The sequence below is a fragment of the Pleurodeles waltl genome, chromosome 4_2 (genome assembly GCF_031143425.1).
Source record: "Pleurodeles waltl isolate 20211129_DDA chromosome 4_2, aPleWal1.hap1.20221129, whole genome shotgun sequence".
Lineage (NCBI taxonomy): Eukaryota > Metazoa > Chordata > Amphibia > Caudata > Salamandridae > Pleurodeles > Pleurodeles waltl.
Window position 1 is genome coordinate 995453121 of NC_090443.1, and position 19781 is coordinate 995472901.

Sequence of the window (19781 nt, forward strand, 5' to 3'; positions counted from 1 at the left end):
TGGTGTGGTATAGGGTCATGAGGCTAGCCACCTCTTGGTAATGGCCATCCACTGCTTTTTCAATGCAAATCATGATTAAGAAAATAAATGAGAATATAGGCCCTCATTACAACCCTGGCAGTCAAAGACCGCCAGGGCTGTTTCGTCGATTGCACCGCCAACAGGCTGGCGGTGCAATCCTGGGTATTACGACGCCGCGGTCGCACCGCCGGGACCGGCGGTGCATAGCAGACAGTGAAAAGCACAACGGGTGCAACTACACCCGTCGCACCGCCGCAACTCCGCCGGTTCCATTTGGAGCCGGCTCCCGTGTTGCGGCCGACATCCTCGCTGGGCCGGCGGGTGGAAACTCGGTTTCCGCCCATCGGCCCAGCGGGGATGTTGTAATGGCCGCCGCGGAAGTGCGGCCGCATTAGCGGTTGCCGCCCGCCAAAGTTGTAATGAGGGCCTAAGTCACTATCCAAATTCCACCCCTTTTTGAACAGTGGCCAAGAATTTACTGGGTGGGAGGGTTTGTGCTCTCCTCTTGACACCTCCTTCCCAGGGTGGTGGTTCTGGGATGGGACAGCTGGATCTTGGTAGAGGACTGTGGTGCAACCTGTACTTTGTGCTGCCTGTCCCACATACATGGAAAAGTAAGAGCATACCCATTCTGGCACCTTTTGTTAAGCAATTTTTAGTTTTTAGCCTTAAATGGTCCCTTGAGCAAAGCACCTCCCGGCAACGCAAAATTACAACTTTTCAACCTTTTTGATTTTAAAAAGAATGTTTAAATCCCCACAAATATTCCAGGACTGGAGTTACAATACAAAATAAGCAACGTGGATTATTTTGGGAAAGTTGCACTTTCCCCAATTATTCCCTGACTGAATTTGTATGGCCTCTTGGCACTGGTTTACTAGTGGGAAATTCTCATGACAGCCCTTTTCACTTCAATTTAATCTTTTCCTCTGTTCTTTATCTGTGATATCATCCTCCTTTCCTATGTTACCTCTTCCCTTTATCTTATCTTTAGTTGCAGGCCCTGTCCTCTTTCTCTTCCTTCAAAGTATTTTTCCACCTGTGCTGATCCTCCACGCGTGTGGAATAATGATTAGGATCAATACCGAAAAAGTTACTTTCTATCACCATTAAGGTTGCACAAGTGTGAAAAAGTCTACCACCTCGTCTGGATTTTGAAGATGTGGTTGTTCCTCAAGCTGTAATGTGAATGACCACTGGTCCTTCTCGTCTGTACTTCTGAGCAGCTTCTCAGAACCACTTGGAGGTATGTGTGACGTTATAAATCCACAAGGCGGCCTGAAATAGGAGGCCTCAGGTTAAACATCTAGAGATGGCCCGAAAACCCACACTTACCGGGGGAAAGAAGCCCGGCAAACAAAAGCAGATGATCACCATGTGCTCATTGTAGGTGAAAGTGACAACAAGGATGGAAACATAAAATGACCTACAGGGAAACAAAAAGACACCAAGAATACACCACATTCCTTGAGGGCACACAACGAAAATTAGTACAGAGGCTCACTATAGGGTTGACCCTCTTTCTCTTGCAAACTGGGACATGAAGCAAGACCAGATATTCTTGGTGCATCAAGTAAGAGAGAGTACTTGACATCATTGCTATACTTCTTCTTCATGACCATTCATCTTCTTTAGGAGTTTTTTATGATTTCTGTTTTTTTCCAATGTTTGTCATCCTTTGTTAGAGAAACTTGTTGTCTTAAATGTTTCTAGTAACCATAGATGAAAGAGTTGCTCTTTCTTCAAGTTTTCTAAACAAGAAATGAAGGAGCGATTAGCATGTTCAGCTGTTGACATCAGTATCTTAAGACTCTCAGGTGGATCATTAAATAACCAATCACAGGCAGACCAGAGGTCTAATGAATGTGACAGGTGTGTCTTGCTGTTCCAGTGCAGAGCTAGGAGCTGATGCCAAGCGGGCTGGCTTTGATTACAAGGATTGTTTACTGCTAGTCTGGATCTTGTGCCTTTCCTGGACTCCACAATTGGTGGGCACCCCTGAGACAAGTGGTGTAAAGGTAGAAGACTGAGAACCTGACTTGTCCCATGGGTGTGACAGGGAGATGACTTCTTCAGCCATGGTAGGAAAGTTTGCTACAACCACGACTCTGGTACTAGGGATCACAACTTCTCTCTTCAGCTTTGTCTTCAAGACCCAAGATGACCCACAAGGCTCAATGTGGTCAATGTATTGATACACGCTGCAGCCTTATTGCTCAAGCCGTGAGAATATGCAGTACCAATGGTAAGCTTTGCTAAGATGATCTATAGCAAGTTTTCATACAGTGTTACTTCACAAAAATCAGCAAAAGATGGTATCTGATAGTCCAATCAGCTAGCATACATCTCTTAAATTTGTTGGAAAATGCAAGTGATCTCTGGGCCTGTGGGGATGTGAAATGCATCTATGTCTGGATGTATTAAGGATTAAGACATAAGAGAAATTGCCATCACCAGGCTTATTTTTTTTTTAAATTACACTTCCTCAGGAGGCGCTGTTTGTGTTGCTTTCCTAAGGTTTATATGGTGCCACCTATAAACCCTAAAAATACATTTTGACTTGTAGTTTGGATCGGTACTCAAGGTTATTCCAAATATGACATTCAAACATGCAGCTACATTTTCGTTAATGAAAGATAATTTTTATATTTTTATTGAGTTTTTTGGTTTTATAACTGGAAGGCACAGTGAACCAGGGGCCAGATGTAGCAAACAGTTTGTGAGTCGCAAACATGTGTTTGCTATGCAGAAATGCATTTTGCGAGTCGGAACCGACTCGCAAAATGCATTTCCGACTCGCAAATAGGAAGGGGTGTTCCCTTCCTATTTGCGAGTCGCAGTGGTATGCAATTCCATTCGGTCGCAAATGGAGTCGCAGTTACCATCCACTTAAAGTGGATGGTAACCCACTCGCAAACTGGAAGGGGTCCCCATGGGACCCCTTCCCCTTTGTGAGTAGACCCACAAATATTTTTTCAGAGCAGGCAGTGGTCCAAGGGACCACTCCCTGCCCTGAAAAAATCCGAAACTAAAGGTTTCGTTTTTTTTTCTAAGTGCAGCTCGTTTTCCTTTGAGGAAAACGGGCTACACTTGGAAAAAAAAAAACTGCTTTATTTAAAAGCAGTCACGGACATGGAGGTCTGCTGTTCCCAGCAGGCCTCCATCCCCGTGAGTGCCCAGAGTCTCTATGGGGGCGCAAATTGCGACCCACCTCATTAATATTAATGAGGTGGGTCTTTTCGACCCCATAGCGACTCGCAGAAGGTGTCTGAGACACCTTTCTGCATATGGTTTTGCAACTCGGAAATTGCAAGTCGCTCGGAGTTGCAATTTCCGAGTCGCAAAACCTAGTTTTGCTACATCTGGCCCCAGATGCTGGGAACCCAGCAGAAGACACATAAGGTGCACCCGGGGGGGAATGTTACACACAACTTTCCTTGTCTATACTGAGCCCACGTACAGAGTACTTCAATAAAATATGAACTTCATGGCCAAAAGGTATGTCTGATATGCCAGAAGCCAGGCCACACTCATGTCCATTCTGCTTGAGAGAAAAGGATGACTATTTAACAAAGAGCCAGTGTGGGCTAAAATGGATGGGTAGACCTCAAACCCTAAAAGAAGGTCAAAATCAGAGTACCCAAGAGTGAAATAATCAAAGTAGACAGATGGAATGCCTCACAATTGTCCTCTAAGATAACAGCATATAGCCAAACATAACATATAGCACCAAAGAGCAAAACATGTACCCTATAACAAAAGATGTAACAGAACCAAACTTAAGCTGTAACAAATACCTTATTTATTTAGTTATTATGGGTTTTTGTACAGCACAAAGAAGACCCAGGGGTATCAGAGCACTATATTTGAGATTCATTTCTACATTTCTGCGTCAGGGAGGGCAAGTATGCGAAAGTCATAAAGCAGAGGATTGCAACTAACAATGCATGTATGTCTTTATGCGGTATTAGAGTCCGAGGTCAAACATTTGCAGTCGCATGAGTAAAGTCTCTCCATCTAGTGTATTTACGTAAAGGATATTACCAGGGGTACGAGACAGCGGCTTTCCATGGTTTCTCCAGTGGCATTGTCTTCCAAAAATATACAGTTTCTGGTTATGTGACACAGGTTTGCTCCCAATCAGTGCTTTATGAGAGATGCAAACACATTTTGCTTTGAGAGGGCCCTTTGAGGAAGAGGAGGATAGGAGAGATGTGGTCTAATTTTGCTGAACCTGTCACTCTTCTAGCAGCTGAACGTAGAGCGGATGCGGGGAGTGTGAGGTGGAAGAGAGATACCATAAACTTTTGCTTTAGTGGAACAAGCGTCTGAACAACAAGTTTGAAGTCTTGGACGGTTATGAAACGTTTGATCTCTTTGAAGAATTTAAATTGATATTGGGGTCCTTTGGCCAAGATATTGATGTGGTTTTGAAGGTTAGGTGTTTGTCTAAGACTTATGCAGCACCTTGTTTGGCTTATAGGTAAGCAGTGAGTATCTAGGATTCTATCTTTGTGAAAATTTATGATACTAAAAGCTGTTTTTAAACAACTTATATATATTTTTATATATATATATTCTAAACAACGTATATATATATAAATTCTAAGCAACTAATAAACCCTAAAACAAAAAGAAAACCTTACCTGAAAATTAGTTGTTCAGGCAATTGTTATTCAGGCACAATTGTTGTTTAGACAGTAGTTGTTCCGTACTTAGTTGTAGAGACTTTCTGGTTGTTTAGCAGTAGTGGTTCAGGCAGGTAGTGGTTTAGACCTCGTTGTTCAGGATGTTCCTCCCCCTCTCCCCCAACACTCAGGAGTACACAGGAACCCTGGCTCACCCCTGATAGTGAATGTGAACATTGCTTGTTTCCTGTAACCTATGTCTAGCACTGATAGAAAGCTTCGGCCCAAGTAATAGGCTCTGATTGTTTGGAGCATAAATTAAAGGAATCCACCTGGAGGCCACTGAAAGGAATGTACAACCCAAGTGATTATTATGGGATGTTTCACACCACGTTGAGGCATTGTAAGTACTGTGGGACGCATAATCAATAAGGACTGGACACAACAAAAGAGAATCCACTTAAATGTGGTTGTTTCCCTAACAAATATTTGAGAGTAGTGCAGCCTCTTAGTACTGTTTTACTTATCACCTACTGACATACCTTCTGAATTCAGGCTGGAGCGTCAAACAGTATATCAGTTCACCTGCCCAGAAGAGAGGTCGGACACGGGCAGGACATTATATTGTTGCACTCTTCGACAACTAAAGACTAGCTCCCGGGATGGGGGAGAAGTCTGCCTCCTTCCGCGGAGGGCGCACTAACAGAAAACTTATGGGGAACTAGGGAGGTGGAGATGCGGCATGCAAATAGAGAGCTGCCCCCCTGCCTGACCCGTCAAAGGCAAACTGCACTTATGCTTCTCTGCACCAATCTTGCAATGTGTCCCCTGAAGAGAATACTTTCTTTGCCTGACAAGGTCATGACTGCGGAAAATGTAAAAGCTCAAGAAGCCTGTTGGGAAGTGGCGGCTCCTCCGCAATGCAGAAGAGCGTCGCTCCTCTGGCTCAGAGCCAGTAGCAGAAAAATAAAACAATATTTCATGTAGTTGTATTTTTCTGCTGCTGGCTGAGCCAGCGAGTGCAGGGAGGGGTGGGGCTGAGCCATCCGAGGGGCGAGGGAGGTGTGTGCCCTTAACTGTGCATATCTGTTTGGCCGGCCGTTATAGGGTGGCCAAACAGACATGCGCAGTTAGGTTTCTCCAACCCAGCTGTATTAGACAGCTGGGTTGGAGAAACAGCACAGACTCGTTGTGCCTGAGCGTGCAGTAAACCAGCCCGCTCAGGCCAATCCCTGCGCTACTCTCACGCTGGGTAATAGCATGAGAGTGGCACGGGGATTGCACAGGGAGTCTTTCATGCTGTCCCAGGGACTGCTGGGGCCCGGAAGCAGAGGAGCGCGAGGCAGCCGGCAGCACCAGGTAAGTGGTTTTCTTTTATTAACTCCCCATGTGCTCCCCCTCGCCCTTCCCTCCATGCGTCCCCTCACCCCCTCCACATGTCCCACCACTTATAACTTATGTCGGCTGCCGCAGCTGTTGGGCAAAACCCTAGTTTCTGTAGAAAGCACTAACCTTGTAGTCAAGATCCAATGGGAGCGTTATGTGTTTCTACACTTCTCCGTGTCCACAGCCAACGACACACAGTGGCATCATGTGAGTTAATCACAGGTCAGGGAAATGAGTGATTAGATAAGAGAGAAAACAGAAACACTGGACATGGCAAGTGTGATCCACCTCTCTAAGGGTAGGACAGGAGAACTAAAGACGAGAAATATTTTATTATCTGATAACTAAAAAACATAACATCTATTTCTTTTTGTTGAATAGAGGTACCTTCTTAGTATCTCTGTACTTCAGACTCTCTGAGTTGGAAATTCGGAGCATACATAATAATACTCAACACAATTCGGTTCCTCATTTGGCCTAAACGCTGTATGTCTGTGACAAGGCAACCACCTTCTGACTTGTAAGTACTTGTTCTTGGGCTTTGATGTATATTCAAGATATTGTTTCATCACATTATAACAAACATCCATCAGAATGATAGAACTCACAATGATAATCAGTTTGTTTCATCTCTTAATACTAATTTAAATACATTATGTGCTTTCTGAGGATTACAAAGCTTTTAAAAGATTATTAAAATCCCTTCTGTTACTTCACAGAAATAGGATCTGATAATGTGCAGCAAAAATAGCATTGCTCTCTCCCCCTTCAAAGTAATTTAGAATCCTCCCCATGTTCAGGCTTTCTTAAAACACAAATTTCCAGAAAGAGAAGAGTCTCTGGAATATATCCACAGGATCTGAGGACAAGGCCTTGGCCGCAACAACAAAGTATCTTGAATGCTTAGCAAGGACTCCTTCGACCACAAGGAAACTTATCCCCAATGAAGTCCGTTCTGAACAACATAAAGGTTCAATGGAGTCATGGGAAAGGAAGTTTGCCTTCAGATACTACTGTTCACTACGTCCTCCAGACAGGCGAAGCCTTCCGCCAAGCGTGCTATTGTTTCATGACCACCTCCTGCCTTCCCTTCCATTAAATGCCCGGAGCGCGAGTTAGTATAGAGTATGATGCTTGCACATCTGTGGCGCACTGGAAGGTGAGCCACAGATCGTGATAGTTTTTTTGCAGGTAACCCAGTTGGTGAAATAGGTCCACCAATCATTAAAATATGGAAACATATATAGACCTAGTGCTGAAATAAATCATTTTCTAGCTGTGTCTCTCATTACCAACAGTTTCATTTGTCCCTTCTGCAGGGATCATCCAGTGAATCTCTTTATCGTTTTAAAGGAGGTGCCTCAATCCAGGAAAGGCTTGTGTCCTCTCTCCAAGCATCTTTTCAAGTATTCACAACTAGGGGAGCAAAGTGATTGCATTTGTTACTATGGGAGAAATACTTATAATACTCCAAAGTTTCAGACCTTTTTATAATACTCAAAGCTTTAGACATTTTCAAACCTGTGAGCTTTGAAGATCATTCCAGATAGCTACAGGCTCAAATTCTTATTGTAGTCACAAGATTCAGGTTTAGTTCTAACCCCTTGGCTTACTGGTCAGCCCAGCCACCAGCACTGTGAACATGGTTATGGGATCTCTTCAAGAAGAGTTTAATTTCTTAAGTTCAGAAGAAAGAACAATAGTTATACTTTTATAGTTTTATAAAAAGCATGCAAATACTTGCTTAGGTATCCTGCTATTAGGAAGAGACTGGTTATCTGAAAACTGAAGACAGCAGGAATTCACACCAAAAATTATAGATTTCCAAAGCTCGCTAAATGTCAGGTGATCTGAGATTGCTTGGATTGATAAAGGGAGAGCGTTCCAAGCTGTTTTGACCGCTAAGAAAGAAAATGACTGGCCACCTTGTTTGGCTTTCTCTATCTTGGTCATCATTGGGAGATGCAAGGTTTGTTGTGAGGCAATCAAAGAAAAAAGATTTCTGGGCCTCAGTCGAAAAGAGCCTTAATAAAAAAAATGCAAGCTCTTAAAAGTGGAGTGCCTGGGTATAATTAGCTAACTTTGTGTTAAGTTCTGGGAGATAGTTACAGTATGACGTGACCTAGGAGTAGCCTAGCTGTATAGTTTTAAATAAAACTATAAGCTCTGGTATAAAACAGGGGTTTGGAGGGTCATAGTGGGGTGGAAGTGATAGGGGAGACCAAGGTTCCTGGGCCTGGGTGCAGTCCAGGTGCAGACAGGCTTGCCTTTGGTGCACCAGTGGTGAGTTCATGCTGCAGCCTCCATTAAGTAGGTTCTGGGAGGAGTAATGTCTCTTCCTGTGCAGATGGATGATGGGAAATCCAGTGATGGCACTTCTTGTGAAGATGGATCATTGAAATGAGTCCTCTTGCTTGGCTTCTTCTTTTAAAGACAGCTTTGGTGGGAAAATATAGCATTAAACATCTGTGGTAGAAAACCTTTCCTGCTCTGTACATATATCATTGGTTTATGTCAGCTCCTCTAGTCCCATAAATCCTTAGTTAGTCTTCACATCCACCATCTCATATATCCAGTTGAAACTCACACTCCACTAACAATTCTCTTGTAGATATTCGCTCCATCCATCTTATACATAATATGCAGAAAATTGTCCAGGCATCACCTATACTAGACAACTGCTCCAGTCTTCTTGTTCATCCCTGCTAGATAGTTGCAGCCACATACAACCCTGGTACATATCTGCTCCCACCTCCATAGCATCCTTTTTGGGTGCAAGCTCCAAACATCATAACATGCCTGTGAAGTACTTGCTCCTGCTATCCCAGAAACCTCTGATAGGTGCCTGTTCCTTCCATCCCACAAATTCAGCAAGATGGAGTTAGCATTTCAGTGCTTCAACCTATATGTTTGCGCCCTGCTTTTCACAAGTTTGAATCTTGATGGGCCAGCTGAGCTTTCCATCCTTCTGAAGTTGATACATTTCATGCCGCTAAATAGGGTACTCCAGTGACACCTGTTATTTACAGCTCTGAAAGACAAGAGTTAATTAAGAGTTGGTTATTCCTAACGTGATCCATCAAAACAATGTTATAGGCTCACAAAGGCAGGTGGCAACACAGATTCTTTCCTTGATGTCTACCAATGCCCTTGCACTATGCTGTGATGATCAAGGGAGAACCAGATCAGCACAAGCTCATTAAAAACATCCAGATCAAGTGAGAATCAGATCAGTAAGTGCTTTGTGCAAGTTTCCATTTAAGGTTTTTTTGCAGAGTAGGTGTCTGTTTACATATTTTTACCTATCTCAGCGTAGCATGCTATCTATGTTAACAGGGATTTGAGTGCCCCTCAAGGGATTAGTAAGCATTATCCACTAACACAGAGCAATAGGCCATCCTGCATGCCACCAATATTGTTTCTTTCTACAGTTTAACATCCTCAGATTGTGTGCTATCTCTAAAAGCCTTCTATATGTTCCTAAAACCATGCACTGAAAATTTACCTTCACATCGACTTCCTTTCTATCAACTGACCATCCTGATGCCTTCCCTCCTCCGCATGCCTTACTCTCTGTATCATATTGCCTGCTGTAAGCCGCATGTCAGTCTGCCTACCCTGTTGTTGTATTTCTGCAAATTGCACAAACCTCACCTCATAGATCACAACCTCCTTCTTTGAAACCATATCCCTGCAATCTAAAAGTACATAATCTCCTATGAGTAATTAACATTGGCTGAAATTAATTCAAGCAACCCACCTATCACCTTTTTGTTTTCCTCAAAAGTGTACAGCATCAGATACTTTTTCACTTGTACACTGAAGGTACCCAAATTCACATTTATGTGAGGGAATAGTGTATATAAAACAGTACACTTTATAGAGTGCCTGATTTCATGGCCACTGTATGAAAGAACATTTTCCTTTATATGGATCCAAAACTGCGGTCTTGATTGCCCGGGGAGGGGGCCCTTTCAACTGACCTGAAAGTTTAGATCCTCCAACACCATCCACATGACAAGTGAGCAACCAAAGAATCTTCTGTGATTCAAATCTCTCCTCCAGCCTCCAGAAAAACGTTGGAACTTTCAACTGACTGTCATATGGAAAATCTTCTCAATACCTCCAGAAATACCATCAAGTAGAGTTCGGAAGAGCTCTGGCGGTGGTACATTTGGACTATTGTAACATGAGCTTCCAAACCTGTCCTTTCCAGGATAGACAGAGTGCAAAACCAAGTGATATTTAAACAGATGTAACTGTATCAAGCCAAATTTGAACGCCATCCAGTGGTTCCCCATGGAATACAGAGTCAAATCTACAGCACTTCACCATGTAGAAGGTCCTAGCTAGCTTTCAACAACTGGCATTTTCACTATACTGTGGCCAGAAGGTTGTGATCCTACTTCTCTCACCTTAATCTTGTCCAACAATGATCTTTCAAAGCATTAACTGCAACAACAGCAAGATGATGATTGGAATGTTTGAATTAATCTCAGCTACTGGCAATCTCTTGGGCCACGTTCCAGTCCATCATTTTGTACCCACCTTGCAAGTCTAGACGGAGGCCCCCCTTATGCAAATCAGTACCAACTCTGCTCCCTATGGGAACACTCCGTCCCAGCCTGCCAGGTGAGGCCACCTCCAGAAAGAACCACAAGCAACCCAAGACTGGTTGTTACCTACATGGGTCTCATCAGTGAAATATAACTTGAATCCTACGGTACAGTAAGCACAGGACCCACGTGTGGGCATGCCTGTCTCAATTAGGGCCTCAACTGCAACAAGATGATGGATGGAATGCTTGAATTATCCTCAGCTACTGGCAATCTCTTGGGACACATTCTAGTCCATCACTTTTTACCCACCTTGCCATTCTAGACAAAGACTTGCATTATGCAATTCAGCAGCAACCCTCTCCACATGGGAACAACAAGGTGAAGGTGGTGGGTGGAATGTTTGAATTTATCTCAGCCACTGGCAATTGCTCGAGCTGCGTTCCAGTCCATCCTTTTTCACCCACCATGTCCCTCTAGTCAAAGGCCCACTGCCGCCGCTCTTCATGGGAACACTCTGTTCTGAACTGCCAGAGGAGGCCCCCTTCAGAAGGGACCACAAGGACCCCGAGACCGGTTTCGACCTACTTGGCTCTCATCAGTGAGGTATAGCTTGAGTCCTATGTCACAGTGAGCATCAGACCCACGTATGGGCATACCCGTCACACTCAGGGACCACAGCAACCCCAGAACATTCAAAACATTAAAGCATGGAGGCAGATCTTATATGGTCCAAGAACCAAACCTCTGGAATACCATAACCTCACAACCCTGTCGACTGCCTAACTATTTTCAATGCAGGGAATTCCTGAAAATTGAGCTTCCCATACAATCCATTGATAAGACAGTTACCTCTACTAGGGGAGCGACAGAAAGTGGCAGGTTTGTGACCAGTTCCTGCATCCTGATGCACTCAACTCCCTTCCTCTTTGTCCTTATGTTTTTTTTATTCATGCTGTGATGTGGCTAATATGATGAATGGTACTGTGCAAAACCCACAAAGAAATAAAATAAATTCTGTCTTTCTGTAAAATAAGTATTTTGCTCACATCAGTGTTTTCTTGCCTGTTTCCTCCCACCTCTTCTGTTTCCTTACCTTTCTGTTGTATTTGCTCACATCGTACTGTTTTCTTGTCTCTCTTCAGTCTTTTCAGAGTTGTTTTTTCGCTTGTTGTCCGTGCTTCTTCACCCCCTTTCAGTTCGCTTTCCTCTGTCCCTCTGAAACTTGACCTCCCTTCTGTTTCCTCATTTCTCTTCTCTGTGTATTCTCACTAAATATTCATTGTTTTCTTACCTTTGTTACCGCAGTTATCTGCTGTTAACTCTTTCCTCACATTCCGCTGTGTTCTTGCCTCTTTCAATTTTTTTCTTAACTCTGTTTCCTCACTTATCTTCTATAATTCTTCACCTCCCCTCTATATTTCCTCACATTCCACTGTGTTCCTGTGGCTCTCCATTATTTTCTTTACACTGTTTCCTCACTTGTCTTCTAAGATTCATCACCTCTCCTCCCTCACATTCTGCTGTGTTCTTGCTTCTCTCCATTATTTTCTTTACATACTCATTTTTCTTCTGTGATTCCTCACTTTTCTTCTGTTTTTACTCATTTCTGACTCTGATGACAAGTTGTGTAGGATAATTCGCTTATCGTTTCTTCGGGGTTTCTCTGAGCACACATCAACTCGTTTCGTTTGGAGGTAAGTGCCTGAAATGAGCACCTAAGTGTTCTTTGCTTTCCTCAATGTTTTACTTTTTTCCCCACTTCCCACTTAGTTTCATTACTTCTGTTCTCTGTTTCCTCTCTTCCTACTCCTGAGTTATTCTGAATGATGGGAAGGGGGACCAGAAAGAGGCAAAACAGGCAATATTCTGGTGTGCAAACTTCAATTCTGCATATTATTCCCCCATTCCGCATTCGTAATGATGTGGTAATAACACCAGGGAAATATCGTACTCGGCAGTGTTACCACATCACTTGTACTGCAAGCCTCGAGTAATGATTCCACAAGTGTTCTCGCATCTTTTCAGTGTTTTAAAAACCTCTGTTTCCTCACTTGTCTGTTTTTTGTTTCCTTGCCCCTCTTCAGTCTCATCACCACTCTTCTCCTTCCCCACCCTTAGGCCATCAAAAGAGAGGAGCTCTTTGTCACCTCAAAGCTCTGGAACACCAAGCACCACCCTGAGGATGTGGAGCCCGCCCTGAGGAAGTCCTTGAAGGACCTGAAGCTTGAGTACCTGGACCTGTACCTGATGCACTGGCCCTATGCCTTCCAGTGAGTGCCGACATTTTAAGTATCGGGAATCCATCTTGTGGGATGAGATGGGCAGGAACTCTTGCTGTTGCTTTTGTGGTTTTGGCAAAAGGTTTGAAATTATGATGTGAAAGGCCTGCAGATTTACCACACTTTTACAGAACTTAACATAATGTGAGAACCAGGCCATGAGCAGAGCAGGGTTTGTTGGTGGTGACTTCATATGGAGCCTGCCATAGAGGGCAACCCCTGCTATGCTCTTATCTCAGACGTCTTCAAAACTTGGCACATGAGCTTTACCTCTCCCGGCCACATATTCAAGCATTTGTCAAGGGAAGCAGACAAGTCTGGTACCCCAAAATGCCCCAAACCATTCACCCAAACTCGCAATACTGGATAGCAAAACAAAACAAGATTTCCTCTTCGTCCAGCAGCTTGTTATAGGGAAAGCACAGAGAAGAGAGATTAAAGAGGTGAATACTGAAATGTTTTTGTGATATGTATTTGTAATATTTTTTTTCACTGGAAAAAACAAAGGTTACAGGGATGTTATAGTTAGATAGTTAGGTTCACAAGTTACTCAGACAAAACCATAGAAATTCAGCAGTTATAGTTATACTTATATTTATGCTAAGAAACTATAACTCGTAGCCTAAAGTTACTTTATGGCACTATATATATATATATATATATATATATATATATATATATATATATGTGTGTATATATATATATATATATATATATATATATATATATATATGTTTGATGGCATGTGTAGCTGCAGATACACATGCTGTGCACATCCCGCCATCTAGTGTTGGGCTCGGAGTGTTACAAGTTGTTTTTCTTCAAAGAAGTCTTTTTCGAGTCACGAGATCGAAGGACTCCTCCCCTTTCGGCTCCATTGCGCATGGGCGTCGACTCCATCTTAGATTGTTTTCTTTCCGCCATCGGGTTCTGACGTGTTCCTTTTCGCTCCGCGTTTCGGTTCGGAAAGTTAGTGAAAATCTCGGAAAATTCGACGGTATTGTTTGCGTTCGGTATCGGGTTAGTTACAACAGATCGACACCGAATTTTGAAGAGCTACGGTGGCTCTTCGGGGTTTTCGATTCCCCGGTGGGGCCTGGTCGGCCCGACCACGTGCGTCTTCAAGGCTAATGGAATGAACCCCATTCCGCTTCTGCCCCGAATGTGACAACAAGATTCCTTATACAGATCAGCATCTGGTCTGTAATGTGTGTTTGTCTCCAGAACACAAAGAGGATACCTGTGAGGCCTGTCGAGCGTTTCGGTCGAGGAAGACTTTAAGAGACCGAAGAGCAAGAAGACTACAAATGGCGTTGGCGCCGACAGGACAACGACACTTGGAGGAAGAGGAAGAAACCTTCTCCATCGCGGATTCGAACTTGGACGAGGTCGATCCCGAACAGACGCCGAAAACCATGAGTAAGACGTCACAACACAAAACTCACTGAAAAACCGTTAAATCCCAGGGGACGCCACCGCCAGCAGGCCATGGCTTAACCCGAAAAATAGGTGACCGTGCATCGGCACCGAAAAAGGGCATGCATGTGTCGAAGTCATCCGACTCCGGTCGAGATACCGGCACAGAGCAAACTCGACCCCGAGACACCGGGTCGGAGCAATCTCGACACAGAGAGGGCGGCACCGAAATGAGTCGGCATCGAGAGATCAGTACGCCGAAAATTTAAAAAGTGTCTTCGGAGCCGAAAAAGACTGCCAAAAAAGTTTCCATACCGAAACATCCGGCCTCGGAACCGAAATCGAGTTCCTACACCGAGGAACAGGGCCTGTCCTCACAGATGCAAGGACACAAATTCGGACAGGAACTGGAGGCAGGGGAGCCAGATTACACCCAAAGAAGGCTCCACATTCAAAAGGACACAGGGAAGATCAGTACTCTCCCTCCAATAAAAATGAAAAGAAAACTTGCCTTCCAAGAAAAAGACAAGCAGCCTCAGGCAAAGGTGGCAGGACAAGTGACTCCGCCACCATCTCCACAACGCTCACCACAACTATCACCAGTAGCCACTCCACCAATGATGCAGTCCCCAACTCACACAGGGATGAGTCAGAATGATCCTGATGCATGGGATCTTTATGATGTGCCTGTATCAGATAACAGTCCCGACTGTTATCCAGCGAGACTGTCACCACCTGAGGACAGCACTACCTACACACAGGTGGTGGCAAGAGCAGCTGCGTTTCATAATGTCACCCTGCACGCAGAACCTATAGAGGATGACTTTCTCTTTAATACACTGTCGTCCACACATAGCCAGTACCAGAGTCTCCCTATGTTACCAGGAATGCTCAAACACTCCAAACAAGTGTTTCAGGAGCCTGTGAAGGGCAGGGCCATAACTCCAAGGGTGGAGAAGAAGTACAAAGCGCCACCAACAGATCCTGTGTACACCACGCAGCAATTAACACCAGACTCAGTGGTAGTAGGGGCAGCTCGTAAAAGGGCGAACTCACACACCTCAGGAGACGCCCCACCTCCAGACAAAGAAAGTCGCAAGTTCGACACAGCGAGGAAAAGGGTTGCGGCACAGGCAGCCAACCAATGGCGCATTGCCAACTCACAAGCATTGCTGGCGAGATATGATAGGGCTCATTGGGACGAAATGCAACATTTCATAGAACACCTGCCCAAAGAGTTCCAAAAAAGAGCACAACAAGTGGTAGAGGAAGGCCAGAGTATCTCGAACAATCAGATATGCTCAGCAATGGATGCAGCCGACACAGCTGCTAGGACTGTAAATACAGCAGTGACCATACGGAGGCACGCATGGCTAAGAACCTCAGGATTCAAGCCTGAAATACAACAAGCCGTCCTGAATATGCCATTTAACAGACAGCCATTGTTTGGGCCGGAGGTGGACACTGCCATAGAAAAACTTTAAAAGGACACAGATACGGCCAAAGCCATGGGCGCACTCTACTCCCCACAGAGCAGAGGCACATTTCGGAAATCACATTTTCGAGGGGGGTTTCGGGGACAGAGCACAGAACCTTCACCCTCACAAACAAGACCCACGTATCAAAGCCAATATCAGCAGGGAAGTTTTCGGGGACAATACAGAGGAGGACAGTTCACAAAGAGTAGAGGGAAGTTCCAGAGCCCCAAAACTCCACAAAATAAACAGTGACTTCAACGTCACAAATCCCCAACACATGACACCAGTGGGGGGGGGACTAACCAATTTCTACAACAACTGGAAAGAAATAACAACAGACACGTGGGTCCTAGCCATTATCCAGCATGGTTATTGCATAGAATTTCTTCAATTCCCTCCAAATGTCCCACCGAAAACACACAACATGTCCATACAACACATGGATCTCTTACAACTGGAGGTCCAAGCGTTGTTGCAAAAAGATGCAATAGAGCTAGTACCAATTCATCAAAAAGGAACAGTAGTTTACTCCCTTTACTTTCTCATACCCAAAAAAGACAAAACTCTAAGACCTATACTAGATCTCAGAACATTAAACATATACATCAAATCAGATCACTTTCACATGGTGACACTGCAAGATGTGATCCCATTGCTCAAACAACAAGACTACATGACAACACTAGACCTCAAGGATGCGTATTTCGATATACCTATACATCCTTCCCACAGAAAGTACTTAAGGTTTGTAATCCAAGGGGTACATTACCAGTTCAAAGTGTTGCCATTCGGGATAACAACAGCGCCAAGAGTTTTTACAAAATGCCTGGCAGTAGTGGCAGCTCATATCAGAAGGCAGCAAATACATGTGTTCGCGTACCTAGACGATTGGTTAATCAAAACCAATACGCAAGAACGGTGTTCACAACACACAAAGTATGTCATAGAAACCCTTCACAAGCTAGGTTTCTCACTCAACTACAACAAATCACACCTACAGCTGTGTCAAATACAACAATACTTAGGAGCAACAATCAACACAACAGAAGGGATTGCCACTCCAAGTCCACAAAGGGTACAGGCATTTCAAAACGTAATACAAGCCATGCACCCAAACCAAAACTTACAGGTAAAATTAGTAATGAAACTACTAGGCATGATGTCCTCATGCATAGCCATTGTCTCAAACGCAAGATTGCACATGTGGCCCTTACAACAGTGCCTAGCATCACAATGGTCACAGGCACAGGGTCAACTTCAAGATCTAGTGTTGATAGACCGCCAAACATACACCTCGCTTCAATGGTGGAACACTATAAATTTAAACAAAGGGCGGCCTTTTCAAGACCCAGTGCCTCAATACGCAATCACAACAGATGCCTCCATGACAGGGTGGGGAGCACACCTCAACCAACACAGCATCCAAGGACAATGGGACACTCAGCAGAGACAGTTTCACATAAATCACTTAGAACTACTAGCAGTATTTCTAGCGCTGAAAGCATTTCAACCTATAATAACCCACAAACACATTCTTGTCAAAACAGACAACATGACAACGATATATTATCTGAACAAACAGGGAGGGACACACTCGACACAGTTGTGTCTCTTGGCACAGAAAATATGGCATTGGGCGATTCACAACCACATTCGCCTAATAGCGCAGTTCATACCTGGAATTCAAAACCAATTAGCAGACAATGGAGGTTATTCTAACTTTGGAGGAGTGTTAATCCGTCCCAAAAGTGACGGTAAAGTGACGGATATACCACCAGCCGTATTACGAGTTCCATAGGATATAATGGACTCGTAATACGGCTGGTGGTAAATCCGTCACTTTTCCGTCACTTTTGGGACGGATTAACACCTCCTCCAAAGTTAGAATAACCCCCAATGTCTCTCGAGATCACCAACAGATCCACGAATGGGAAATTCATTCCCAAATACTAAAGACTTACTTCCAAAGGTGGGGAACACCGCAAATAGACCTATTTGCAACAAAAGAAAACGCAAAATGCCAAAACTTCGCATCCAGGTACCCACAGGCTCACTCTCAGGGCAATGCGTTATGGATGAGTTGGTCAGGGATATTTGCATACGCTTTTCCCCCTCTCCCACTCCTTCCATACCTAGTAAACAAACTGAGTCAAGACAAACTCAAGCTCCAACTTGGGCAAGACAACCTTGGTACACAACACTACTAGACCTCTCAGTAGTGCCCCATATCAAACTACCAAACAGACCAGATCTGTTAACTCAACACAAACAACAGTTCAGACACCCAAATCCAGCATCGCTGAATCTAGCAATTTGGCTCCTGAAGTCTTAGAATTCAGGCATCTAGACCTTACACAGGAATGTATGGAGGTCATAAAACAAGCTAGAAAACCAACCACAAGACATTGCTATGCAAATAAGTGGAAAAGATTTGTTTATTACTGCCATAATAATCAAATTCAACCATTACACGCATCTGCTAAAGACATCGTCAGCTACCTACTAAACTTACAAAAGTCAAAGTTAGCTTTTTCATCCATTAAAATACATCTCACCTCAATTTCAGCTTATCTGCAAATTACGCACTCAACTTCATTATTCAAGGTCCCAGTCATAAAAGCATTTATGGAGGGTCTGAAAAGAATTATCCCACCAAGAACACCACCAGTTCCTTCGTGGAATCTCAACATTGTCTTAACACGACTTATGGGTCCACCTTTTGAACCCATGCACTCATGTGAGATACAGTATTTAACATGGAAAGTAGCTTTTCTAATAGCTATCACATCTCTCAGAAGTTTAAGTGAAATACAAGCATTTACTATACAAGAACCCTTTATTCAGGTACATAAACATAAAGTAGTTCTACGAACAAATCCTAAATTCTTACCTAAGGTCATATCACCGTTCCACTTAAATCAAACAGTGGAACTCCCAGTATTCTTTCCAGAACCAGATTCTGTAGCAGAGAGAGCATTACATACATTAGACATTAAAAGGGCACTAATGTACTACATAGATAGAACAAAACAAATTCACAAAACAAAACAATTGTTTGTTGCATTCCAAAAACCTCATACAGGGAATCCAATATCCAAACAAGGCATTGCCAGATGGATAGTTAAATGTATTTAAACCTGTTATATAAAAGCAAATAGAGAACTGCCTATTACACCAAAGGCACACTCAACTAGCAAGAAAGGTGCTACCATGGCCTTTCTAGGAACAATACCAATGACTGAGATATGTAAGGCAGCCACATGGTCTACGCCTCATACATTTACCAAGCATTACTGCGTGGATGTGTTAACAACACAGCAAGCCACAGTAGGACAAGCAGTATTACGGACTTTATTTCAAACAACTTCAACTCCTACAGGCTGAACCACCGCTTTTGGGGAGATAACTGCTTACTAGTCTATGCACAGCATGTGTATCTGCAGCTACACATGCCATTGAACGGAAAATGTCACTTACCCAGTGTACATCTGTTCGTGGCATGAGACGCTGCAGATTCACATACGCCCTCCCACCTCCCCGGGAGCCTGTAGCCGTTTTAAGTTGAGAAAAAATTAGACCTATACATTTGTAAATTTGAAAATATATCACTTTTAAACACATTATGTACATACATATTTACTCCATTGCATGGGCACTATTACTATATACACAACTCCTACCTCACCCTCTGCGGGGAAAACAATCTAAGATGGAGTCAACGCCCATGCGCAATGGAGCCGAATAGGAGGAGTGCCTCGATCTTGTGACTCGAAAAAGACTTCTTCGAAGAAAAACAACTTGTAACACTCCGAGCCCAACACTAGATGGCGGGATGTGCACAACATGTGAATCTGCAGCGTCTCATGCCACAAACAGATGTACACTGGGTAAGTGACATTTTCCATATATATATATCACTGTCTAACTTTCTAACCATGGTTGACCCACCAAAGTGTGGGACTACTGGATCCAGAGTGAAAATTTATTAGTTAGGTGGAAGATGAGCTGAAGCTC

General features: G+C 43.7%; 1 protein-coding gene across 3 annotated transcripts in view; it reads left to right on the forward strand.

Moving 5' to 3' along the window:
• AKR1A1 (aldo-keto reductase family 1 member A1) overlaps window positions 1-19781 on the forward strand; it is a 206332-nt gene that overhangs the window by 110904 nt on the left and 75647 nt on the right. For all 3 annotated transcript variants that reach the window (XM_069232846.1, XM_069232844.1, XM_069232845.1), the window contains one exon: window positions 12713-12864. In XM_069232846.1, coding sequence (XP_069088947.1) covers window positions 12713-12864 — 152 coding nt within the window. The remainder of the gene's footprint in view (window positions 1-12712; window positions 12865-19781) is intronic.